Source organism: Sander vitreus, chromosome 2, assembly GCF_031162955.1.
Source record: "Sander vitreus isolate 19-12246 chromosome 2, sanVit1, whole genome shotgun sequence".
In the NCBI taxonomy this organism is placed as follows: domain Eukaryota; kingdom Metazoa; phylum Chordata; class Actinopteri; order Perciformes; family Percidae; genus Sander; species Sander vitreus.
The window spans coordinates 28,621,738-28,648,898 of NC_135856.1; the positions used below are offsets into that span (position 1 = coordinate 28,621,738).

At 40.5% G+C, this 27,161-nt stretch overlaps 1 protein-coding gene across 1 annotated transcript; it reads right to left on the reverse strand.

Annotated features, from left to right (window-relative positions):
• Positions 1-18,193: 18,193 nt before the first annotated feature.
• LOC144526886 (bestrophin-2a-like) lies at positions 18,194-27,153 on the reverse strand. The gene is made up of 9 exons (XM_078264609.1): positions 25,765-27,153; positions 25,568-25,662; positions 24,602-24,835; positions 23,720-23,874; positions 23,396-23,473; positions 22,077-22,229; positions 21,675-21,755; positions 21,298-21,452; positions 18,194-21,077 (listed from the first exon to the last, which is right to left on the reverse strand). The coding sequence occupies exons 1-9, from the start codon at positions 25,914-25,916 to the stop codon at positions 20,306-20,308; spliced, it is 1,875 nt and encodes a 624-aa protein (XP_078120735.1). The 5' UTR covers positions 25,917-27,153; the 3' UTR covers positions 18,194-20,305.
• Positions 27,154-27,161: the final 8 nt, after the last annotated feature.

A 27,161-nucleotide genomic window follows, 5' to 3' on the forward strand; every position in this document is an offset into this window, starting at 1 on the left:
TGTGATATCAGTGTTAGCTTATGAGCCATGTAAGGTTTATTTTTACAGGCAGTAAATCCCATGAGGGAGTGATGACTTCATATTGTCTCTGATTAATGGTTCTACATAAGGATGGGGGGGTGGATAAAAACTCAGCCAAAATCCCTTCTCCTCTATCCCCTTAAGGCATCTACAACCTACATTTGTACAACAACCGTGCTCTGGTGGCAAACTTGAATCTTATGTTATGATATCTGGCTGTTAAGTGAAAGGCTGTCCTCCTTCCACTCTACATGCAGCATGGATTTCTCTATTGTTGACCTTATAATTATCCCCACAAATAACTAAAGATGTCAGTTGCTTGGAAATCTTGTCAAACTATTTTGGCTTGTTTTAGGCAGCATCTCCTGAAATAGATTCATTTTGACATGACAACAAAAGATATATTTAAATACTAATCCCTAATCCACCATCAAAGAAAGATTTAGCACTGGCACCCTTTAGTACTGATACATGTAAACTTTAGCTTCAATTCATTTATCTTCACAATGTCACTTTTATGGCTCCTGATTATAATGTCAGTTACATGTGATTGATTATTGTTTTAACAACACAAGGAAAAAAAATTGAAGATGACAAAAAGAGTGATATCTGAGCACATGTGATAACAGGTCACAAGGTCACATGTCATCAGATATTCCAGCTTTCTGTATGCAGGTCAGAAAACTGTGTTGTGTTCAGCTTATTCAACCCTAAACACTCACCGTGATCAACTCAAGTCAACAGGAGCTCAGAGGACTGCAACCAATAAAGTTTGCAGCAGTTTGGCATTTTGGCAAGTGTTTGCGTGTATGTGAGAGTTTTGCATGCGTGTTTCTATGTTTGTGTGCGTGTGTGTGTGTGTGTGTGTGTGTGTGTGTGTGTGTGTGTGTGTGTGTGTGTGTGTGTGTGTGTGTGTATGACTCGTTCTGACTCACTGCTGTCCCTCTGGGTGCACAGCCAGGGCAATGAAGAAGGGTTTGTGTGAGTATGTGTTTGAGAGTGAGTAAAGTGAGTGTATACATGTGTGTGTGTGTGTGTGTGTGTGTGTGTGTGTGTGTGTGTGTGTGTGTGTGTGTGTGTGTGTGTGTGTGTGTGTGTGTGTTTGTTTACTTGTCCCGTGGAGTTGCCCAGACATGAACACAATTATCTTACAAATATATTTGTCTTTTAAAATGTTGTTTTGTAGTCATTCTACCAACAGTTTATCTCGTTTTCAAGAACACACACTGGTCAGTAACCATCTTTTAAAATCCATCCTTTCAAATGAAAAGTCTAGTAATGTTCTTTTTTATATTTTTATATTATAAATATGTATTTAAGGTAATGTTCAATATTTTTCGTATTGTCAACAAATCCCATGAAATGACTAATTAATTGTTAATGATGTGACATGAAAGATGTCTTCAGTAGGAACAAATTGGCTTCGGATTTGTAGACAATACAAAAGTATATAGAGATACCGCAGCTTTAATCTTCAAGGTAATAATAAAAGGGAAATCTAACGTCTCATTTTCACCTATCAGGTTTTATTAGACACCTTAAGATAAGACAATATAAGAAAAACTAGAAGATGAAAAAATAATGGACAAGAAGATGACTTTGCAACAACAGCAAGAACCAGAAGCCTTGAGCCAGCTGGTCTAAATCATGTGCCATTAATCAGGCCGCCTGTTGAGTGTGAACAGATTTGAATGATAGCTGGTCCACCTGAACTTCAGAGTGTGAGTCAGTCCCGCCAGCAGGGGAGTCAATAGATAACAGATAGACCATGGACTCTTCCTCAGTGGAGTCAATTAGGCTGTCAGCATGTGTGTGATTGGAGAGGGACCTGATGGCTGTGACTCAGGATGCAGCCTGTGAATCAAGTGGAAAATCAGCATCATTTCGGGGTTTCAGTCTGTTTTTTGGGGGGCCTCTGTCTGGACTGACAGGAGGACGCAGAAAGATGAAAAGAAAGAGAGGAGGGTTTATTCCCACAATGATTCGTAATATAATTTCCTGGCATCACTGCAGAGGAAACAACATGATGGAGGTCTATTATAAACACTCGGCTGTGATTAAATGTGTGGTTTTCTTGATGGGAGTGTACTTATGTGTGCCATGTTGTGCTTTAATGTGTGTGTTAAATGTTTAACTGTTCTGGCAATTAAGAACAATTAAAAATGAATTGGGCCAACCGTGTTAACAGCAATAAAAAAAGAATGATTCAGAACATGCCGTACCCATATGACCTGCCGTCAGAATGAGTGATGAGAGTCACTTTCAGACGAGTCTGTTAATGAGTTGTTTTAGTAGCAACTGAACAAATAGATTGATAACCATCAACAACATTCAAGGAGGACCCATGGAGGTTAAAAGCTTCACATGTAGACATTCAAAGATGTTGCGTCTGAAAACTACAAAGGGCCCGTTTCAAGCTGCTCCAGTGACTCACTGCTCCTTCTCCCAGCCTTACGGGAAGTGGAATGTGTTTTTAAATCTTCAGGTTGTTTTCTCCCACACCTCCTCCCCCTTTGGCGGAGTAGTGGAGGGTCAGACCATGGGTTATTGTTGGTCTGTCTGTGTAAATGTTGTGGTGTGTCTGATTTTTCACGCGTGTGTCTAGTCCATGCTTGAGATTATCTCATTTGTGTCTAGAGATAGTTAGCAAAGCCACTCAGACTGAAAGTGTGGCTTCTTGTAGGTCTACTGAGTCCAGAACATTAGTTTAACCAACACTAAAAAGCTAATATTGTAGCTGATCAGATCATTCTTAAATTAATTAAAAGTTAATATACAAGCAGATTTTAAAGTTGATTAGGGTTCTTTAAGAATAAAGAGAAATATTTGATTTTATTAAAAATGTATGATGAATTATATATATTTAAAGTTGAGTTTTGCCTTAGAAATTCTAAAGGCATCACATATGATAGATAATTACAGAAAGTTAATCCAACTGAGTGAAATCTATAGTCTTACAACAGACTCATAGTAAAGGTGTAGTGTGTTGTATGTTGTTAATATTAAGGTGTAGTATGTTTTATGTTGTTAATATTAAGGTGTAGTATGTTGTATGTTGTTAATATTAAGGTGTAGTATGTTGTATGTTGTTAATATTAAGGTGTAGTATGTTTTATGTTGTTAATATTAAGGTGTAGTATGTTGTATGTTGTTAATATTAAGGTGTAGTATGTTGTATGTTGTTAATATAAGGTGTAGTATGTTGTATGTTGTTAATATTAAGGTGTAGTATATTGAATGTTGTTAATATTAAGGTGTAGTATGTTGTATGTTGTTAATATAAGGTGTAGTATGTTGTATGTTGTTAATATTAAATTGAATGATGTTAATATTAAAGGTGTAGTATGTTGAATGTTGTTAATATTAAGGTGTAGTATGTTGTATGTTGTTAATATAAGGTGTATGTTGTTAATATTAAGGTGTAGTATGTTTTATGTTGTTAATATTAAGGTGTAGTATGTTGTATGTTGTTAATATTAAGGTGTAGTATGTTGTATGTTGTTAATATTAAGGTGTAGTATGTTGTATGCTGTTAATTTTAAGGTGTAGTATGTTTTATGTTGTTAATATTAAGGTGTAGTATGTTGTATGTTGTTAATATTAAGGTGTAGTATGTTGTATGTTGTTAATATTAAGGTGTAGTATGTTGTATGTTGTTAATATAAGGTGTAGTATGTTGTATGTTGTTAATATTAAGGTGTAGTATATTGTATGTTGTTAATATTAAGATGTTGTATGTTGTTAATATTAAGTTGTATGATGTTAATATTAAGGTGTAGTGTGTTGTATGTTGTTAATATTAAGGTGTAGTATGTTGTATGCTGTTAATATTAAGGTGTAGTATGTTGTATGTTGTTAATATTAAGGTGTAGTATGTTGTATGTTGTTAATATTAAGGTGTAGTGTGTTGTATGTTGTTAATATTAAGTTGCATGTTGTTAATATTAAGGTGTAGTATGTTGTATGTTGTTAATATTAAGTTGCATGTTGTTAATATTAAAGGTGTAGTATGTTGTATGTTGTTAATATTAAGTTGTATGATGTTAATATTAAGGTGTAGTATGTTGTATGTTGTTAATATTAAGTTGCATGTTGTTAATATTAAGGTGTAGTATGTTTTACAAATTGTAAAGCTCTCTGATTCAAATTTGTGAATTTACAAAATACAAATGACTCAACTGTATTTCACCTGTGATTGTTACCTTAAGAAATACTGATAATAATAATTTATGGTTTGGATAACCAGCCTTCAGTCAATGTTACATATCATTTAATATTGCCAGTAAGCATCATAATAAAAAACAGAAACATCTGTATGATTAGTGTCAATCAAATATATCAGTGCTCCATTAAATACCATTTTCCTGAAGCTTAAATGGTTCTGTTTTTCTCGCTTGTATTACACTGTACAGGTGTTGCAATTAATGTGTCCAACCCCCCCCACACACACACACACACACACACACACACACACACACACACACACACTTCTATTGTTTGTCAGTAGCTCAAGAATAATAAGAGCTTTTATTATAGCTGTCTCTAACCATCACCTTACAGAATTAAATGCAGAGTCTTGTTCAGCTGCCCCGTGGCTGTTGTCAGTCAAAAGCATCACCTCCAGCCCAGAATGGCTTCCTTGGAAACTTTTGGCCTATTTCTGTTTGTCTTGACTAGGGTTTTTCCAGCCTGAGGTGGCTATTTTGGTCAGATAAATACAATGTTGTTTTGGGAGCGGGGGTTGAGGAGCGAGGCGCAGATGAGATCACATCTCAAGGCTCCTGAGCTGCAAAACAACAGGCAGCAAGACAAGACAAGAACTGCCATGAACGGAGGCGGAAAATAAAGGCTTGGGAAATTATTGACATCCCGTCTTGGATTCAGGTTGGCCTGAGGCGAGGATTCGAGAGAGAACCTGTCCCACTGTCTCTCAGAAAACATCGGTAGAGCGATTTGGAAACAAATTTGATAAAAAATCAGTAAAGAAATATTGTGATTATAAGACATGTTCCTTTGCTGAAACGAAGGAAACCTGTCTAGTAGCTGCTGAGTGTTTTATAAGGCCTTCACCACAGGGCAGACCAGACACGTCTGTATTTTGTTATATGATTAGATTTGTTTGTGTATGGCTGTGAGGCCATGGGAAAATGAAGCTCACAACTTCAGTTTTGTTTTTTTCTTGGGTAGGAGGGAGCATACTAGATTTCACATTTGCATGGTGAGAGTGTCTGTCTTTCTTGCTGCCTCACTGTCTAGCTGTCTTTCTGTCTGTATTTTAACAATGGGAATGACTTGTATCGCAGTTATCTCCACTGACTTATCTCATCAGTGGCTACGAGTGTGTGTGTGTGTGTGTGTGTGTGTGTGTGTGTGTGTGTGTGTGTGTGTGTGTGTTTGTGTGTGTGTGAAAGAAAGTTTTTTGCCATGCCGTTGTCTGCGGTTCCAGCCAGGTGTGGTGGTAGTCTGACGGGTGTTTGGCTTTACTGCCAGGTACAACATCTGCATGAGCTCTCAGACAACAACATCTGGAAACAGTGCGTGTACGTGACTGTGTGTAGTGGTGGAAAGTAAGTACAAGTACTGTACTCAGGTAGGCTATTTTAAGGTTGAACTTACTTGAATATTAGCAAACGTTATGCTTTATACTTCTACTCAACTACATTTCAGAGTGAAATATTACTTTTCATACCACTATATTAATCTGACAGATTGTTACTTTTCAGTTTAAGATTTTACATGAAAACAGAATAAGACAATAAAATACAATGTACTTTAATTGTTAAAGATTAAACCAGCTAGTAATCTATCCTCGACCTCCCACTTCCGCGATTGCACCATTAGCGCCGGAAAATCCACCGTATGGCCTTATTTTCGCCTCCTTTGTGTCTTTGTGTGTGAATTCTAAACTCCGGTGGATTTCTGAGGACTATGGTTAACTGCTCCTCAGATCTCTGCAGGGTAAATCCAGACAGCTAGCTAGACTATCTGTCCAATCTGAGTTTTCTGTTGCAGGACTTTTGAACGTATACATGTTCCACCAAAACAAGTTCCTTTCCGAGGCTATTTTGCAGCGGCACCGTTGCTCCGTCCGGCGCTTAGCACCACTCAAAACGATTGTGATTGGTTTAAAGAAATGCCATATAGCAGAACTTTTATTTTTCTTTTTTCTTTACTACACATGATTCATCTCATAATTAACCTATGGGGTGCCGAATGTAAAAGTTCGGTTACAATTTTTTAGCTGATACATTTTCAACATTTAGCTCACTTTCCTCACATTTAGCACATTTTCCTCACATTTGAGACAGAAATGATATATATTATATCTAAATGTTAAATGTTAAATCTAAATGTTATATCTAAATCTAAATGTTAAATATATATATTTAAATGTTAAATCTAAATATTATATCTAAATCTAAATGTTAAATTTATATCTAAATGTTAAATCTAAATCTAAATGTTAAATCTAAATATATCTCAATCTAAATCTTAAATATATATCTAAATATTATATCTAAATCTTAAATATATATCTAAATGTTAAATCTAAATATTATATCTAAATCTAAATGTTAAATGTTAAATCGCCAAGTGTAAAGCTAAACATTTAGAAAATATTCATATCCCCAAGGAAACAACGCCCACTGCAGTGGCTTCAAATCGCGCTGCACCCAGTGATGCCCCAGCAAGGGGTATCTCTGCTGTAGCCAGTGGGTACTTGGAAAGATTGTCGAGCAGCTTAACTAATCAAAATAATAATTGAATTATGATTGATTTAAAACAATATATCAGCTAAAACAGCTCAACAGATGTTAAAAAAAGTAATCAATGGTAGAAAAAAATAGCTAAAAGTGGCCTACTGACTTAGCTAACAGTTGAAATGATTAGCTAAAAGTAATGGATGACTTTTGAAACATTAACCACACTTCAAGTAAAAGGTCTAGTTAGTAGAATTTCTGACCAAACCAACCTAAATGTTTACAGTTCAATTGCATGAAAATGTAAGAATATTCACTTTAATATGATAATATGATAGTGTGAACACATTGGGAATTGATAGGGCGAGGTATGTGAGTTTATATGACAGGGCTGTGGGGGAACCTCAGACCAGAAGGGTTGGAAAGCACTGATCAACAGTATTTTATATTATTGACCGACCGGTATATTACAGACAGCCTTAATAGTTGTGTTAATCTCAATACCGTTGTTTGAATTACATATCTCCGTGTGTGACTAACGTCATCCTTCCCAAGCAATCTAACATTAGCCCAGCATGGATAAAGTCCAGCTATGCATCCAACATATTCATCCGAACACAACTAAAACGTCACAATCCAGCCACTTGTAAGAAGTTTGTAATACTGGTTACATAGCTAGTTATCGTGTTTTATTAACCTTAATTCTGTTTGCCAAGGCTTTATTTTATTGGCTTGCAAAGTAGCTATCCGTTGCTAACGCTAACGTTAACTAGCTAATTTATGTCAAAAAGCAGTAGCTAACTAATGTTACTACCAAGATATGGTTTCATTGTAAGACAGTGTAAACACATGACAACACTTGACGAGTCTTACAACACCTCTCTGGTCTCTAGTGAAATCATATCTTGGCAGTAGTTAGCTAACGTTTCTGCTTTTTGAGATAAATTAGCGTTAGCAATGCATAGCACCTTCGCAAGCTAATATAGCAACATAATTCAGGTTAATAAAATACGGTAATGTAACCAAAGTATTGAAAACTACTTACATGTGGCTATAGTGTGACAGGCCTACTGCTGTTCAGTCTCGCATTGCGAGACCTAGCTAACTTAGCTAGTTACAGTGCTGCGAGGCCTGTTCAGATGACATGTCGGCTGCAGTGTGTGAGCTAGATTGCTTGTGAAGGATGAGTCAAACTAACGTTAAACACACAAGGAGATATGAGTCAAACAAAACAACGGCATTATAGTACACACAAATATTAAGACATTTCTGTAATATAAGTCACTAATACAAAATACTGACCGAAATGTGTTTTAATCCAGTAACATTAGTCGAACAGCTCCACTGTAGTCAGTATTTTGTAACCGTAATTGTAACCGAACTTTTACATTCGGCACCCCATATTAACCTCTCACGTGTATCTTGTAATGGGGAAACCAGGGTTATTATAGTAAACTAAAACTAAATAAAAACTTAAACCTTAAAGAAACTAAACTGAAACTATATTGTCAGGTTAAAACCCGAAATTACATCCATCCATCCATCCATCCATCCATCCATCTTCATCCGCTTATCCGGGGTCGCGGGGGTAGCAGCTCCAGCAGGGGACCCCAAACTTCCCTTTCCCGGGCCACATTAACCAGCTCCGACTGGGGGATCCCGAGGCGTTCCCAGGCCAGGTTAGAGATATAATCCCTCCACCTAGTCCTGGGTCTCCCCCGAGGCCTCCTCCCAGCTGGACGTGCCTGGAACACCTCCCTAGGGAGGCGCCCAGGGGGCATCCTTACCAGATGCCCGAACCACCTCAACTGGCTCCTTTCAACGCAAAGGAGCAGCGGCTCTACTCCGAGCTCCTCACGGATAACTGAGCTTCTCACCCTATCTCTAAGGGAGACACCAGCTACCCTCGTGAGGAAACCCATTTCGGCCGCTTATACCCTGGATCTTGTTCTTTCGGTCATGACCCAGCCTTCATGACCATAGGTGAGGGTAGGAACAAAAACTGACCCGTAGATTGAGAGCTTTGCCTTCTGGCTCAGCTCTCTTTTCGTCACAATGGTGCGATAAATTGAATGTAATACCGCACCTGCTGTGCCGATTCTCCGACCAGTCTCCCGCTCCATTGTCCCCTCACTCACGAACAAGACCCCAAGGTACTTGAACTCCTTCACTTGGGGTAAGGACTCATTCCCTACCTGGAGAAGACACTCCATCGGTTTCCTGCTGAGAACCATGGCCTCCGATTTAGAGGTGCTGATCCTCATCCCAGCCGCTTCACACTCAGCTGCGAACCAATCCAGTGAGTGCTGAAGGTCACAAGCCGATGATGCCATCAGGACCACATCATCTGCAAAAAGCAGCGATGAGATCCCCAGCCCACCGAACTGCAACCCCTCTCCACCCCGACTACGCCTCGATATCCTGTCCATAAATACTACAAACAGGATTGGTGACAAAGCGCAGCCCTGGCGGAGGCCAACTCTCACCTAAAACGAGTCCGACTTACTGCCGTGTGTGTGTGTGTGTGTGTGTGTGTGTGTGTGTCTAATTTCTAGGGTTAGGTCCACTCCCTGCTATTAACATTAACATTAACACAACAATAGTTTATTTAAGTTATTTTTTTTTTTTATAGAGGACAAACATAAGTGCATATATGTTTCAAAGGTGTGTGTGTGTGTGTGTGTGTGTGTGTGTGTGTGTGTGTGTGTGTGTGTGTGTGTGTGTGTGTGTGTGTGTGTGTGTGTGTGTGTGTGTGTGTGTGTGTGTGTGTGTGTGTGTGTGTGTGTGTGTAAGCACTCATGCATCTGGAGCTCCTTAAAGAGTGTGTGGGAGTTATGTGGTAAAAATGAGGTCATCATTGCTGTTGATTTATTCGACACACGCTATTACTTACACTCCTGTGCCTTCACCAATGTCGCTGCTGACAGCATGAATAATACATGTCCCCCCTGAAAAATGACATCCTCCACTTTCTCATCTCTCATCTGCTGTTTCATAAAGTTTACTTCATCATTACTGACCAATGTCAGCTTGGAGTGTGTGTTTTTGTGTGTGTTTGTTCCAGTTTTACTTCCATGTCGGCTTTTGTGCTGATTACCTGCCATCTTCCATCCAGTTCAACAAGTTCAGCCCTCACATTGGTAGTTTATAAAATTGCACAACAGGAAGTGGGAAAGAGTGTATCGTGTTTGTGTGTGTGTGTGTGTGTGTGTGTGTGTGTGTGTGTGTGTGTGTGTGTGTGTGTGTGTGTGCCACACCCTGTAAGAACATTGATTGAAATGTGGTAATTATTTTACTCGTGATACATTGTAATCTTAACACAGGTGTCAAACTCACTCACCCAAAAAAATCTTTCTTTCCATGGAGTCACCAGAGAAGTATTGATACATGCAGTAAAACTCCATTTTGGCTTCTTCAGAGACATGCAGTAATTTGCCTGTAGCGTTGAGATACACAACTGTCCACCAGAGAGTAATGCTCATGGATGGGTGGCGGATCACGTCCCAGATGTGCTTTTGACAGCCGGGCTCAGACATTTTGCCCCCCAAGAAGCTCTGAGCCGCAGGATGGCAACTTCCAAAGCGAGGTCACCGGGGTCAGCGCTGAACGGGCAATAGCGTGGGGGCAGTGTGAAGGAGAGAGGCGGAAGAGGGTGGAGGAGGAGCGGTGTGTATGGCTGGGGGTGATGGTTTAGGGGACGGAGGACAGCCGTTACTGTCAGCATCCATCAGGGAGCCCAGGGGTGACATGAGAGCAGGCAAGACAGGAGGAGGAGAGTTCAGGGCCGGGAGTCGGCCCTTAACTAGTTACCCCTCAGCCCTCGAGTACACTTGTTTTCTGTCCCACACCCCACACCCCACACCACCTCCTCACCTCCCCGTCCATCTGTTCTCAATGCAGATGTGTAACCCTGCAGCTGCTGGATTTCTCAACATCTTCTTCTATACAGGGCCGTGCCAGTTGTTTTGCATGTCTACCGCTTCTACTACAAATAATGGCCACTGTACATCACTATGTGACTATTTGCCAAAACATATCATCACAGATGGGAGAAAAATTAAAAGAAAAACCTGAAGAAATGAGTGGAGAAACAAAATGAATGAAGATGCTTTCATAGAGGGCACGAGCGGTCACTGAATGGTTTGAGGAGAATAAAAATAAGACTCTTTATGTTGTTTTCTTTAAAGGAATAATTTGACATTTCAGGAAATAAACATATTCATTTTCTAGTTGAGAGTTAATCAAGAAAAGTCATGCCTCTCTCTCACGTCTGTAAGGTAAATAGTCCAGCAGCCACTTAGCTTAGCTTAGCATAAAGACTGGAAACAGCTGGCCTGGCTCCGTTCCAAGGGAACAAAAATTGTACTACAGAGGAAGAATTTATTTACATAAAGAATCATTTCTTTGAATCGCTAAATAAATCAAAGACGTGGGCGGTGATTTAGAGGTCTGGAGTCAGGCTAGAAGACGAATAACAGTCTTCGGCAGATATTAATAGACAGAAAAAACTTTTATGTGGCGGAAGAAGACATATTCATATCCTTTACTTAAGTAGAAGTACTAATACCACACTGTAAAAAATACTCTGTTACAAGTAAAAGTCCTGCATTGAAAATATTACTTAAGTAAAAGTATGTAAGCATCATCAGGGAAAATGTACTTTAAGTATTAAAAGTAAAAGTACTACTCAATGCTGAACATTTTTAGAAACTGGAAACAATTGAAACCGTTCTGTCAATCATTTAAGTGTTTAATCAGCTAATAATTTCAGCTGGACTTGTAGGCCTATATATTGTTGGGTAGTTTCATTTATAATAAAACATTGTGTTTTATAAATTTCATGTGTTTTGTGCAAACATCTTAATTTGTAAAGTATCTAGTAACTAAAGCTATCAGATGAATGTAGTGGAGTAAAAAGTACAATATTTCTCTCTGAAATGTAGTGGAGTAGAAGTAGAAAGTGGCCTGGAAAGAAAAGACTCAAGTAAACTTCAAGTACCTCAAATTTGTACTTAAGTACAGTACTTGAGTAAATGTACTTAGGTAAATTCCACCACTGCAAAAAAAAGTTATACCTTCTTAAAATTCAGCTTGAAAAATCGCACGATGGCGTTTTAAGCCCCCACCGTCGACTTCAAGGCACCTAACCCTAACCCTAGTGCCTTCCATGCAGCGCTGCCTGGAAGACGACGTTGGGGGCTTAAAACACCAAACACCATAGAAATCCCTCCCATCACTAAAGTCAGCTCCACCTTACCCTTAGTAATAATAACATCCTCAGGTTGACTTAGATAATAACCTTCATGTGGAGACATTGTCTGCCCAGTTTTCAGATCCTAGAGGAAAACATGTTTTGCTGCTGCTGCTGAGGGCTGCAGCCCGCAGACATAAACAGTGGTGTGGCCAGGCAGAGGAAGCTGCGAGGCTGCTGCTGCAGGTAGCCGTTGGCAGTGGAACAGAGTGGCCGACATGTCTACTGCGTTGTGACACTCAGGCGTAGACACTGGAAGGACTCGCTTTATAACACACAGAAAACGGAGACACCTGTTGGGGATCCAGCATTTATTTGACAAGTCAGAACTTTAGGAATGACTTTTACACAAACACACTGTGTGGTTTCAAGCCTTTTCACATCAAAGACTCTTCACCTCCACCCCCGGCTCACTCCCTGCCAAAAAAGATATCTCCCCATTAAACCATGAACCCCGTTTAATTAGATTTAAAATGTTATCCTTTGGAGCCACATCTGAGAAGACTGTTGTTGTAAATATAACTTCAGAATTATATAACTGTGAGTTAATGCCATACAGCAGAGTGAAGAGCAAAACCTATGCAGAATAGTCTTTATATGTAGGCTACATATTGTGCTGATGATTAGGGAGGAAAACACAGTTACTTTTAATCTGGATCCCTGATATTCAACTTCTGGGGAGCTCCTGAATCCCACTTTGGCAACTACTGTGGCTAAATATGATTGTCAACCAGATTATAGCCCGGCTCTGTCTGAAAGTAACAAAATCTGCATATTAACACCTCTAAAGCTCGCTAATTAACACTTTATATGTCGTTTGTTTAATCTGTACAAAGACTGTACAAGGTATAAACAATTTGGGGTTTTGTCGTGGGAATATTTCTTGTCTTGAAGCAGTGACTTGAACGTGACACACCAAAAAACAAACAGAAAGACAAGGTTTCTACTAGCAATGTGAAAGGAGTCCATCTGCATTTACAGTTTTTGAGATAAGCATATTTCCCAAAATGGCAAACTTCCTGTAGATCAATATTAAAAAAAGACACTGGGAATATGTTATCTGCTGCGTGCTTTAAATACACAATGATTATTGTAGACACACAGACACACACTTAACCAGCCATCACAAATGAGTATTTCTTTACTGCCATCCATCTTGATAACATTACACTGTCAGACAGACCATTAACAAACAGTTGATTCATTCTGGGTCAGACAATACTGATAAAGTGGTCTGTTTAAACAAAGTCAGTACAGCAGACAGCCAAAAAATATACTGTGTGTGTGTGTGTGTGTGTGTGTGTGTGTGTGTGTGTGTGTGTGTGTGTGTGTGTGTGTGTGTGTGTGTGTGTGTGAGACACAGAGTGATAGGACCAGCTTGTAACAGAAACGGCTGATAGACAGATACTGTACACACACACACACACACACACACACACACACACACACTCCCACACACACACACACGCACGACTGGGGAGAACCAGACAGACAGGTCCTTGTGCACAGAGAGTACTTCTTCTTGAAGCAGGGTGTGTAATACAGGGAGTGCTCGTAACACACATAGACACAGACAAAACAAATGTGAAAGTACAGGGTTAGAACTGGTACAACAAACACTCAGTGGAGTCACGTGTGTGTTTACTCAGTTGAAAGAGCATGTGGGATCCCGTTACTGCCTTATGTTTAGGTTGAGTGTATATTTCACTCAACAAACAAATTAAAATAAATGTTGCGGTGATATTAATGACTTTTTTTAAAATTATTATTGGTGAGTGTATGTATTTAGCCTACTGGCATAACTGTGTGTGTGAGTTTATCTTATTATGGGTGTAGGTGATTTCTTCCCAGGCTCAATTCCTGTTTTTTTTCCCTTTTTTTGGAAACATAACATACCACACTACAGCTAAATGTATTTTTGTAGTTTTATGTATTTTTGTGTTCTATTTTCATCTAATTTGGCCATCCAATGTTTGTTTCTATAGTGTCTACTTTTAACAATACAACCCCTTTAACTTTCCAGTGACCAACTCCTACATCATGACACATCACAGAGAAAACTTGTATGGCGCTTTTCTAGTATATTTACTAGAAAGAGTCAAATTATTTGAAACCATATGACATTTGTTTTCAAACTGCCTATGAATGTAGCACTGTTCCGTATTCTCTTTCATCTGTCAGTATCGTCTTGACGTCACACTGACAAAATGTGACTATTTAAAGGGAAATTCTGGTTTCATACAACTTTGTCGCATTTTCCTTCTTTTGTTCCCATTGGTAATGATGATGTCGATTTCTGTTGCATAACAAAAAATTCTGGTGACGACCAGCTGACAAACAGTAAGATGATCAGACATGTTTGTAATAAACCACTCAGGTTAGTCACTTAGTTGGAAGAGGAAACAAGGACAACCCAAACTCTCCGTTAGAATTTACCACAGTCCATCTTCCTGGTTCAACTTTGACCTACTGTACTTACAGTAGCTTTAAATGCACACAGTTTTACTGTGCAACAAAAGTATATTACTGACTTTTCAGGTGCGTTCACTGTTAGTTTTACCTCAAAATGCTAACTTTTGGGGCGACCATAGCTCACCAGGTAGAGCGTGCGCCCCATGTAGGCTGAGTCCTTGGCAGCGGCCTGGGTTGGAGTTCGACCCGCAGCCCTTTGCTGCTTGTCATTCCCCCTTTCTCCTCCCTTTCCTGTCATTGTGCTGCTGCACTATGGTAAAAGGTAATAAAAAGCCTATACATCTCACAAGTGGCCGGGTTGGCTCAGTGGGTAGAGCAGGTGCACATGTACCGAGAGGTTTATGCCTCGACGCAGAGGTCCAGGGTTCGAATCAGACCTGCAATGATTTCCTGCATGTCTCTCTCCCCTTTCTCACCTAGCTGTGCTGTCAAATAAAAGGCAGAAAAGCCCAAAAAATTATCTTAAAATCAAATAAAAATATTATCTCACAAAAAAAATACGTACTTTGTCACCATGTTCCCAGATCTCAGCAGTTTCTTTTGTGAGCACATTGTTATCATAATAACCGATAAAAACAATGGTCATAACTACAAGAATAAGACCTAAGGTGTAATAAATTTGAATTTTCCTTAACGTAATGTAGCGCGGTTTTGAACCTGTCATTAACGTTATGAAACGGTCATATTTTGGTTAGGTTTAGGCACAAAAACTACCTAGTTAAGTTCTGAAAAAGATTGTGGTTTGGGTTCAAATCAGACATTACTTCACTTCCGGTTACATATGTGATGCAGAACATAACGTAGTTCCATTTGTTCTGCTTTTCCATAAAATAAAATAAAAACTTGCCGTTTATTTTTATGGTAGACAAAACCCTAGTCTTCTGGGTAAAAGTCCAGTGTTTGTTTCTCCCATCCACCACCCCAACCTCCCTCCTAACACGGAATTTGGTGCTCTTATACTTCATGATAAATTCATCATCTTAATTCCTGCTGTGCGCCGGTCATATTTACTAAAGCCACTGGAGGGCGCCGCCACCATAAACGGAAATATGAGTCGTAATTGAACAACAACGGCTTATGTGGGCGTTTTTCTGGTCTCTTCATGTGACGAGCTGATGCAAGGAAATAGATTGTGATGAAGCCGAAATCTTTAGGAAACTCAGCTCACAAACTATAGCAGTGGGAGGAAGCTTTCACAACAGATGTTCAGGAACCGCTAGCTAACAGGAATCTGCAGTGCTTTGTGTGTCTCTCGTGGCCTTGTGATCTGCATCTCTTTCATAAAAGAGTAAACATGCGCACATTTCAGATGGGACAGATTCTAAGAAACCTTTCTCTGAACTTTTTTTTTTCTTCCCACATTTTTGTTTCTGTGGTTTGTTTGTTTCTCTTTTTTCTGTTTCAGGAGCACATTTCTTTTCCACAGAATCCCACAAACTGAACTTACACAGTGACAAATTCACACAAACGGTTTGATAAGTGAAATGTGCAACACACATGGGCAATATGTGGTAAATATGGTCAGGTCGTTTGTGAGGAGATGCAGAGTAGATCTCAGTGTTAAATTAGACAGTTTCAGTAAGCCTGCATGCTCCTGGTTCCAGAGAAACACGCACAAACACACTTCTTTGAAATCCTCCCCCACACTTGTGTTTTCACACTTAATGACAAAAACATAAACCACATTTCCCCTGAAGCCAGCACAAAGACTGGAATGGGTTGACCTTTGTAAAAACTGACTTTGGGAGGCAGGAAATAGAGAGCTCCAGTAGACAACTGGCCAGACATTTTCTCTGTTGCTTGATCTTGCATGATATGCTAATACTGCTGGCTTTTGATGCTGGTCAAGTCATAATTAGGGGAATAACGGCATTTCTGGGTCACTGAAACTAGTAATGACTCAGTTAAACAGACAGAAAAACATGTACACTAACTTACAGATCTTAGTAAAAACATCAAAGTGTTGGAAAAAGAATAAACAGAATGCATTTTTTTTTTTTTGCTTTATCATGTCATGATTTCTCTGATATGATTCTGAGATAACCCAACTTAACGTACTGAATTTCACAAAAGTCAAAGCTATTGTCAAGCTAAGTGCATTGTGTTCTGGTGATTACCTACTAATCCTCAGTCTGGTGAATAACTCTCCGAATGTACCTGAGTCAGCAGGATGGCATCTTTGACTGTGGCGAGGAGCCAGAGCATTTAAGCCTGCAGGACCTCTCCATATTGTTCTGTCTGCCACACAACAAAACCAGGGCCTCTGCTGCAAAATACAGCCAAGAGCAGCACTGAGCTGCAGACAGACGGGGGCAGGTCAGGGGGCTGTTGGTGTACAAGTCGGCCAGTCACGCAAACATTTCTTTGCTTATATTATTTGGGTTGGATTTGTCTGTGTTGTGCTATATCTCGAATGATGACCAGCAACAAGGAGGCTAGACCGCTTGATACCATGACAACACCTGCCCCAGAGGCAAGTTAGAGTCTGGTCCAGACTCTGTAACTTCTCTAAACTACTTTTCTTTAGTTGTGTTGGGCATTTCATTTCATTGTGTTAAAGTGATTTGGTAAAATTACTTTCTTTCAAATGACTTCTACAGGAAACTCAGGGTGATAATGATACAAGGGCCAGACAGAAAAAAGAAGAGAAACTGATCGTGACAGCCTGGCAAAGCATGGTGAGTACATGAGGAAAGAAAATGCATATAGCTGTATCCCTTAAGACTTTCAATCAATTAAGTGCCTTTTATCAGGACATGAAAGTTAAAAAAAAGTTGTAACAATATCCTGTGTTGTATCGTTCAATGAAATGCACATTGAACAGTTTAAACAAAACCCTGCAGTCCACAAGTGGCTGCGTCGATTAAACAACATATGTTTTCTGTTGACCTTTTGCACACCTTTTTTCTCCCCAATTTGGTTATGTTATGGCCAGCTCCCCTGTACTGCAGTCTTTGTCATGGGGAGGATGTGGTCGACAGGCAAGTGCCTTCTCTGATACACAAAGTATCTTCTTTTAACCTACAAGCGAGGAACTTCATCAGGGGGGGCAGTTCGTACACAGAGGTCATGCTATCCCTCACCGGCTTCCCACAAGGATTGAGCCCTGGACTTATTTTACCAATGCACTCCTTACAGTGACACGTTATTAGGTGTGTCAAAATGTTTACTCATAGAGTTGATATGGTTCTAAAGCAAGTGTTAGACACTATCTTAATGTTGCAGGTATAGTAGTAGAACTCAGCAGGTGTCAGTTTGGTCTGGTTAACATTCCTACATTTTTAGTACTGAACTATTGTGTTTCCACTAACAGCTGACAGTTGTTTTTGCTACTTGCAGTCCTCAGCTCTGCGGCAGCTCAGTCTGTGTAAGGACTCCAGAGCTCCAGGCCCGGCTCAGTCTTTCCTGGCCAAGCAGAGGCAATCCACCAAGGCCAGGAGGGCGCTCTCCCCCCGGCTGCAGCCCAGGTAGGAGCCTCCATCTGCAGGGAGAAATGGAGGAGTGCAGCCTATTCATGGGCATGATGAAAAGATTGTGGAAGTTGTGAATTTCTTCATTGAGTCACTGTCTGTGCTCTATTTGGTTGGCTGCTATCACCCCCTGCTGGCCATTGTTGGAACTGAAATGATATTTGTGACTTGATATAATATCTAGTAGTGTCATAAATTAGTTTTTTTTATCTGTTTTATACCTAAATGTGTGCTTGTCAATAATCACCAGAGTATCTGCTCCATTCCTCATTGTATAATATGTATACATTTATTTTTGCAGGTGAGATTCAATTTCTTTTAAAAATAATGCAAAACAATGACTATTCATTTTGTCATTAATGTAAGACGGTTGTTATTTAATTCATTTAATTCAATATTTGTTTATTAATCAAAGAAAATAAAGTAAACAAAGAAAACCCATTGTGTCTGTTCATTTCAGCACCATTTGTTCAGTCCAAACTTTTGTTAATCCTCTCTACTAGACTTCAGTAAAAATAGGCAATATATTGATATTCTACAAAATAATGTGCCGTTATTTTTTCCTTTAAACACACTCTTTGATTTCAAATAAACAATTGGTCTCCGTTTCATCTCCTTTGTATACATGTAGCTTTGACGTGTTTAGCCTAGCTTAGCACCAAGACTGAAAAGACGGGTAAAGCTTAGCTCTACCAGAGGTCCCTTGCAACAATTCGATAGCTTTCTCATTGTGTTGTATTTTTTGTATTTTAACAAACAAAAAACTAATTAAGCTTAAATACGAAGAAGCTAGCTGAATTTACTATGCAAGCTAGTAGGCCTATAATTATCCAAAGTCCTGTCTCATGGTGAAGTTGTCGGCTTCATAGACTTTCACAACACTGACCTAAACCCAGGTGACTCTTTAAGGTACACTGTGTACTGTTTTAAGTATTTTATCAGCTAAAATCAATGTCTTCATTCATAAATATGTCCTCATTGGTTTAAATCGTCGCCAAAAAAGCGAAAATTGGAAAGCATGTTGTCATAGCTTCTTGGTACATAACGGCTACCGTAGTTGCAACACGCATTTGAAAAAGCGAGGCGCTAGAGAGCACTATTCGTTCGAATGCAAAATACAATTTCACCGCTAGATGGGAGAAAATTCCTACACAGTGTACCTTTAATACACTGGTGAGTAGTTTGCTAGCTACTAAGATTCAACATGTAAAGAAACTTTTGGTGTTGCTTCCTGCTTTTTTTGATGGAGGCCAATCTCCCACTGCCTAGTCTTGGTGCTAAGCTAGGCTTAACGTTAGGAAACTTGTTTAGCCTAGTTTAGCACAAACATGTAATGTCTGTATTAAATACACAGAATATTTCTTTAATGTTTCCAATAGACCCAATCATATTTGTTTACAATAACATCCGGGTAGAAAACCCCTGTATCCGGTACATACAATTTAAATGACCACACAAAACTAGCAGTTAAGGCCGTTTTATGGTTCTGTGTGTTAGAGCGAGGGAGAAGTGAGAGAGTGACGGCGATTAGCTTCAGAGCGAGTAGCAACTCTAGAGTCATAATGCGAGAAACAAAGTGTCGCCCCTGTGTTTTCTGACCAAGGTGGGAAATTTGTAGCAGGAAAAGTTAACCCTCTCCTTGATTTCATGTTGTTTATGGAGAAGGAGAACCAGGAAATGAGTCAGAGGGAAATGCAACGCTACCAACGCTGCGACGTGTAGTTACATTTTTCGAGAGGTGCACGTCAGGCTACGGCGTAGGGTCCGGCGTAGACGCAGAGGGGTCTGCGGGGGTGCACCGCTGATTCTACGCAGGAGCATAAAAAGGCCTTTAGTCTGACTGGTGGTGAGTTGTCACTGTGTTTGATTTGGTTTATCAAAGACGCTAGCTTAGAAAATAAGCACAGAAGAAACGTCTAAGAGATCAGACCTCCGTGTTTAACTATATAGCCTATCTTCAAACTTTACAGTTAAGGCTGAAAATGACAACAGAAATAAACAAGTTTGCCGATTTCACAAATCTCCGCAATGCAAATTAACCGCCAAGTGTCCACCCGGGAGTGATTGTTGTGTTAGCGCGACATCACAGTGACTTGGCCTTTTGTGTCTTCAAATATCAACCAAAACTTTCCTCCCATGTCACAGAACTTTTGCACAGTTCACAGATGACTTTCGGACATTATTAACAATGAGGTGGGAGTTGGAAAATGGGGAGCTATTGCTTTCTATAAAAAAAAATAAAAAAATATGGGAGTAGATCTTTAACACTTTTGAATTGAATTTTCGTATCTATGACTAGTTTCACTTGTGAAAACGTGCACTGAATCGAGCATTATGGTTTTAAACAGCCAAAAGTTTATAGGAACCCATTCACACAACCCATTGTCCACCTAAGACCCAGTGAGCTCTGATCCCATGCTCACACTGCGAAAACGCGAAGGTTCGTTGTAAGACGGCACAGTGAGGAAGGACATTTTGTTTCCATCAAAGGGAGGTTTTGGAATGACGGGCGGAGCTCTGTTCTGGTTGATAGCCGGCTGGGAGCTGCAGTGCTCCAGACTGGAATGGGCAGCTGGGTGAAACACAAAGGCAGATGGGTGCCGGGAGGTGAAGGGAATGGAGGAGGCTGATTGAGTGGACATCTCCCTTGAGGACTGAGGGGAAGAAGGAAGCAGGGACACAGGAGTTTGGGTCTCCTCACTTGCACTCTCTGCTTTCCCTCTTTCCTCCCTGATCTGCCACTCTTCATCACTCTTTCCCTCCACTCTACGCACCTCCTTATTGACGGCAGGATGCCCTTCTCGCCGCTCCTGCGTCGCTGCAAACTGAACCTCCAGCAGAGGCGTTCTGGCGCTCTTCTCCTCCCAGAAACTGCACACAGTGCTCTGGGTTTCCAGCCCTGACGGCAGAGACCCGCCTTTACCTATTTTACCACTATCATCATCATCATCGCTGGTGCATTGGTCAATGCTGGGGGAGTGGCGTAGCCTCTGGAGTTGTGCTGAGGTGCGGCGAAGAGCCCCTCCCATAAAGCCAGTGGGGGAAGGGGCCGCACTGAGTAGGCGATTAAAGAGGTCCATGTTGGGGTGACGACCGCCTGACTCCTCCAGGTTCTCAGCAATGTCCTCCAGAGGCTGGAAGTGCATCTCCTCTTTAGGAATCCTGTTAAGAGATGTTGAGATCATTTACCTTACAGTTGTTGTGTTTGGACATGTTTACTCTTTCTCAGCCCCGATAACTTCATACCAGTTCTTGAATTAAGGCAGAATACTTTCACTTTCATCACCCAAAGTTTCCCACCCAGTGGGGGGATTCAAACTGAAAGTATCACAGGCACAAGTCGAGCACACGTAGAACGAGAAGGTAAAACCTAGAGACTCACGCCATGTCAAAAGTGGACCCCTGGAAAGAGGGTTTGCGGAGGACAAAGAGAGTGGCGGCGGTGTAGGGGGGTCTGGGGTTGGAGTCATTCCAGTAACGATCTCTCTCCATCATCGGAAGATCTCCGTACATCTCGTCCACCGCCATCATAGACACCTGCACAGCAAAGATCAGACAGATAAAGTATTGCCAGTTAAGAGCATGAGGACACATCCCATTACAGATATATTGAACTTAAATAAAGACATGATGGTAAAGCTAAAGGTAGGTTGAGCAGTAGTGTTTTCATTGCAAGGGTATATTATGACAGAATACTTTAAAGTAAGGTGTAACGAAGTAAAAGAAAAGAAAAGGAAACACCGGTAACATCAGACAAACCTGGAAATTTCTGTCTATCAGCCAGTTGGTCTCAAAGTCATCATCATCTTCTCCAAAAGGGTTGATCAGCTGCTCTGCTACCTTCAGGAGAAACAGAAAATGTAACAAGCTAACTACATGAATATTTGATTTTATCTTTGTATTTTGCACAAGATTATTTTTGGGGCATTTCCACCTTTCATGGATAGGACAGCTAGACATGAAAGGGGAGAGAGAAGAGAGGGAAGACATGCGGGAAATTATTACAGGTCGGACTCAAACCCTGGACCTTCTGCGTCAAGGAACAAACCTCTATATATATATATATATATATATATGTATGTGCGCCCGCTCTACCAACTGAGCTAACCAGGCCACTTTGCTCAGGTATTTAAACATATGCTATGTGAGATTCTCTCTGACCTTGAGCCACCCAGCATAAAAGAAGAACTGTAGCAGGGTGAAGATGGGCACGTAGAGGTCCAGGTCATGACCAGGATAGCCTTGACTGGGGTCCAGGAACTGGCGACCAATCAGACACACCAGGAAAAAACTGTACACTGCCAAAGTCACCACCTGTTGGAAAGATACAAAATTACATACAAACAACTTTTTTTTTTCATGACTATGTTTATTCATCTATTCCACAAATTCATACAAGCAGACACATTTGAAAATCTCACAGTATTTTTATGATATGATATGTAATGGAAGAAGTTAGTAAAAAAAAGAACTTTGCAATGTAGTTCACTGCTTTTTTTTTTTTTTTAGTAATGGATAGTTATGTCATGGAGGTAAGTTTAAGTGTAACAGTGAAAGATACATTTCCCCAATAAGCAATACACCAACCAATAACCGTATTGGAGCTGTATTTCATTTAGGGGTGCCAGTATCAGGGCTCAGGTGTTGTTTTACTGGGGCAATTCAAATGGAAGTCATTAATGTCATCATTAGTTACACCTCTGCTTATCCTGCTAGCACAAGTCAAAGTGTTTTGTGTTGAAGTACTGAAGTTGACGTAGTTCATGTAGGAACTATTTTCTTTCTAGCGAACTACACCCACTAACCATATCACCGCGCAGAAGGAAGCATACTCATGAACGAGAGGCACATGCTTGTGACAGCGCAAGAGGTTAACATTAGAATAGATTGCTAAATACCACTACAGGAAAAAGGTAAAAATATGTATTTTTGATTTTGGGGTTAACTGTCCCTTTAATATTCAGGTGCCTGCACTACTTATAACAGAATGAAGGTAAGATGTTTGAATCAATCCATTTTTGAACTGATGAACATTATGTGCTGTACTTTTGGCTAATATCTTCTCCAGAGCTATTGTCACTAAGGCTAATGGGAACTGTATTTAGAACCAAAGCACATAGCAAACTGACGTTTGAGTCAAAAAATTCTATAGCAATAAACCTATACTATTGTTTAACCTGGAAGACTTTAAGTCATTAACTGTTATCATTATACTGTAAATTCATATTCAAACCAGCAGCTCCACCCATGGGTGCAGCCAATGTGCATATCAGCCAGTATCTCTCAATCGCCTGCAAGTTCAAGTTTATTTGTCATTTCAACTGTTAAAATGCAATTACACTTCTCGAGGAACAACGTAGAAAACTGACAAAAAAACGTTGTGATTAAATTGGTGTGTGAATATTCAATTAAAGATGAAGAGTATGATCAAATAAATAGTGCATAGCTGTGTAAAAAAAACAAAACAGCAGAGCACTTACCTGAGTGTAGACCAGGGGAACACTGATCATGTCGTAGTGAAACAGCATGCTGCACTTCCCTCTGAACCCATTCAGCTCCTGTTCACACACACATACAGAGACTTGGTCACTTTACAGCATTCATCCAAACTCTTCTGTCTTTATGTCAGTCTGTCTGATAAATATACTGTATATCTCTACCTGAATCTTTGTCAAAACACAAGAAGTGTTCCTCATCATCAGTGGGTCTATGTAATTGTGTGTGTGTGTGTGTGTGTGTGTGTGTGTGTGTGTGTGTGTGTGTGTGTGTGTGTGTGTGTGTGTGTGTGTGTGTGTGTGCTGCACCTCCAGCAGTAGTTTGAGTGTGTGATCATCTTTGATCCTGCCCTCGCAGCGGGCCACAGCAGCCAGGTTGGTGAACCAAACGCAGGGGATCCAGTATTTGTTATAAGGAGAGTGTAGACCCTCAAACTTCTTACGTTCCTCTCTTGACATGAATCCTGCACAAACAGCACACCTACATTTTGTTCCTAATGTAAATTTTGGCTCACAGAAAGGGAGGAATGAGAGATGAATATTCTGTATGATTTAGTCTGTGGTTTCCTAAACTTTTCTTGGAGTCTTATTTCCAAATAAGTCTTTATATAGGGAGTGAGAACTAATTGAATGTGTCAAGAACAGACACTCTAGCTCTGCCAGTTAGCGAATAGCTTGTTAATATATGCTATTACCTTTGACATCTTGTTTACAACAAGTCAGGGTGTAAATCAAACTTTGACGGGCCACCAAAAGTTCATTTTGCAACAGCGAGAGGAGGATTGCTACACCAGCTTCTCATAATGATAACCTTTTTTTAATCACCAGTGAATTTCAAGATGTGCCTGTCCTTGTGATTTCTACTGTTCACTGGTGTAGAGAATGTACAGGAGAGGAAACAACACACACACACACACACACACACACACACACACACACACACACACACACACACTGATACCATGAGTGACTGATCACATCACTCCATCTACAACGTTTGCTGTCACTTCCTGAGAACAGTGTGTGGAAAAAGTGAATCCCACATATAGTAAATCTTAGTGTAAATAATAATTGAATTAAAAAAAAACTTCTTTGGATAATTGCATAAGATCATACCTAACTACCTGCAAAATCCCGGTGAGTGTTGTCGGCTAAGGATGGACCCTACCGCCCCCCTCACCACCTACTCACCAGCCTCCACCACGTGGTCCATGGTGGGGAAACGTTTGAATACGGCCGTGCTGACGGAGCGGAGGATGAGCAGGGCCGACAGACTGGCGTAGCGCATCATGGTTCGTCTCAGCAGGCGGCCTCTCTCGTCGCTCCCCTGGAGGCCCCCCGACAGGACGCACATGAGCCTGTCAGGGAGAGGGATGCTGGTGTACTGGCTCCACCACCGGTTCACCACCAGGGTCACATAAAAACCTGCAAACAGCAGCGGAGAGGAGACACAGCGGATTACTCTGGAGACACATACTGTACACCAGGGGCTAAAGGTGTTTATATGTCCGATTTTCTATAAAAGTACTGTCCTGTGGGTTCCTTGGTGGCCTCAGGGACAGGGGCGTAGCACAAAATCCTGGGCCCTGTAGAAAGGCATTTTCTATGCCCCCCCCCCCAGTCCGACGCCCCTGCTCTGACCACAAGCAAAATGAAAAATAGTTTTGGCTTTACTCTAATTTCTGCTATTGAGCCCAAGGATACGACAAAGTGCCAATATTGTCGATTAATCTTGACTTATCACATACTGTATATGTAAGCTATAGCGTGTATTTTAGCTGATTTACATGCATGAAGGAAAAAAGAATAAAAATTGAATGAAAAAATATATTTATATAGCAGTTTTACAATCCGTTGTATAGGATTTGGTTTTTTTTAAATCTTACTTTACTTTTTCTTAACTATTTTTTGCACTTTTAGCCATGCTACTTCATACAGTTATTTACTAGTTATTTTTCTTATTCTTATTTTTGCCTTGCAATTGACTTAGCAACAAGTATTTGTATTCTGGTGTGAAGATATGCAGGAAATGCACAATGGTAAGTGCTATCTCTTTTAAGGGACCTTCCTAAAATCCTATCCACAATCATACTGTAGCTCAAATTCTGTCCCCGCTTCTGTTATCTCAAAGTTGACTAGAACATCATTAGTGCTTACCCAGTACAAAGGACATAGGGATAAGACTGGCGTAGTGGTTGCAATAAATTGCCAGCTTTTCAAAATACCTCTTCTGATCATCATACAGGAGAAATCTAAAAGAGAAACAGTGGCACACAGTCATTTGTAAACCAAAGCACTGATGAAATGTGTCTGCAGTTAGTGTTGCCTAAAGCTGTCCTCGAGCTCTGTCTTACCTGTAAGTGATGCTGATGGCGGTATACATGGCAAAGAAAGCCAGAAACTCTTTATATAACACCTTGTAGATGCTGCCTTTCCAGGCCAAAAGCAGCTTGGAGAAGCCACAGAAACGGGCGTTTGCAACTCTGGCTGTGTAGGTGACAGTCATTGGTGACAGCCAGATTACAGGTCCTCAATGAAAGAGCTATATGAAAGAAACAACCGCGTCTGTAATTACACCTGCAGCTGGAACAAACGTGATCAAGTTCAGGTGGGTCAGAGGCCACGAACAGATATGTTGTCCAACTGACTAAATCATTCACTTTACAATCTAATCAACTCTCTCTGGTCATTTATTTGACTTACAGATCAAGTTCATTCCCATTGCCGTCATGGATGACACTATGAAGAGACTGCAATGTATTTTGTCTTGAAAAGAATATCTGCTTACCTTTTGTAGTGTTGTTTCTTGACGAATGTGCCAGCTCAGCGCATCTCTGTGCGTAATTGGCACCGCTGGAGAAGTGAATTCACATTTTCACTTAACAGTACGCAGTCTTCTCTGTGCTCGCCAGTGGAGTTTTGTTTTTCTTTTTTTTTTTCTTTTTTTCAAAGAGCTCATAACCCTGATATCCCCTGGCGTCAGCTCGGATAACTGGAGGCTCGCTCGGCTGCATGGCAGTAATCCTCGGAACCTCCTCGGTGCGTCCAGTGGTCAGTGCGCCCCGGGGTAAATCCCCAAAACGAGGAGGAGGAGCTCGTTAGCGCGGCCCCCGACCGGGAAACCGCGGCTCGGTGATGGACCACAAGCGACAGGCCGCGGCGCCGGGGCACAGGGAGCGCAAAGGACCGTACAGTACAGCAGGGCATTATGAAACAGGAGCAAGTGGACCATGGCAAACTGTCGTGTTAAGCGATATGCAAACAACAACCAATTTTAACGATTATAGGTTTGTAATTAGCTTGTTGAATATCCCCCCCTCAAAAAACATTTTACATACACAAATACATATTTACTGCAATATCCCACCCAGTGGGAAAACAAATGTTTCTCATGCGTCCATCCTTCCAAACTTTATTTTTACTCAAGGAAAAAAATCCCAGTGGGGTGCAATAATCCCACTTGTTACAAATGCAATTTCCCACCAGGACATATTTTTCAAACGGAAATCATTTATTACAACTCAACAACAGACTGGATGACTTTGAACGACTTTGGATAGCCTGAGACAATCGCTGTGCCTGTGATGCACATTTTTTTTGTCGTTTAGTTTTGCGGTCATATCTTCTTCCCTTGTATAGTTCATTTAATACAGTAAAAGTCAGTCTCTCCTGAACTGTGGGGTCGAAGGTTAACTGAGGCTCCGTGCTCTGTCAGAGGCAATCTGCAGTCTGCTCGGTTAACGTCTGGGCG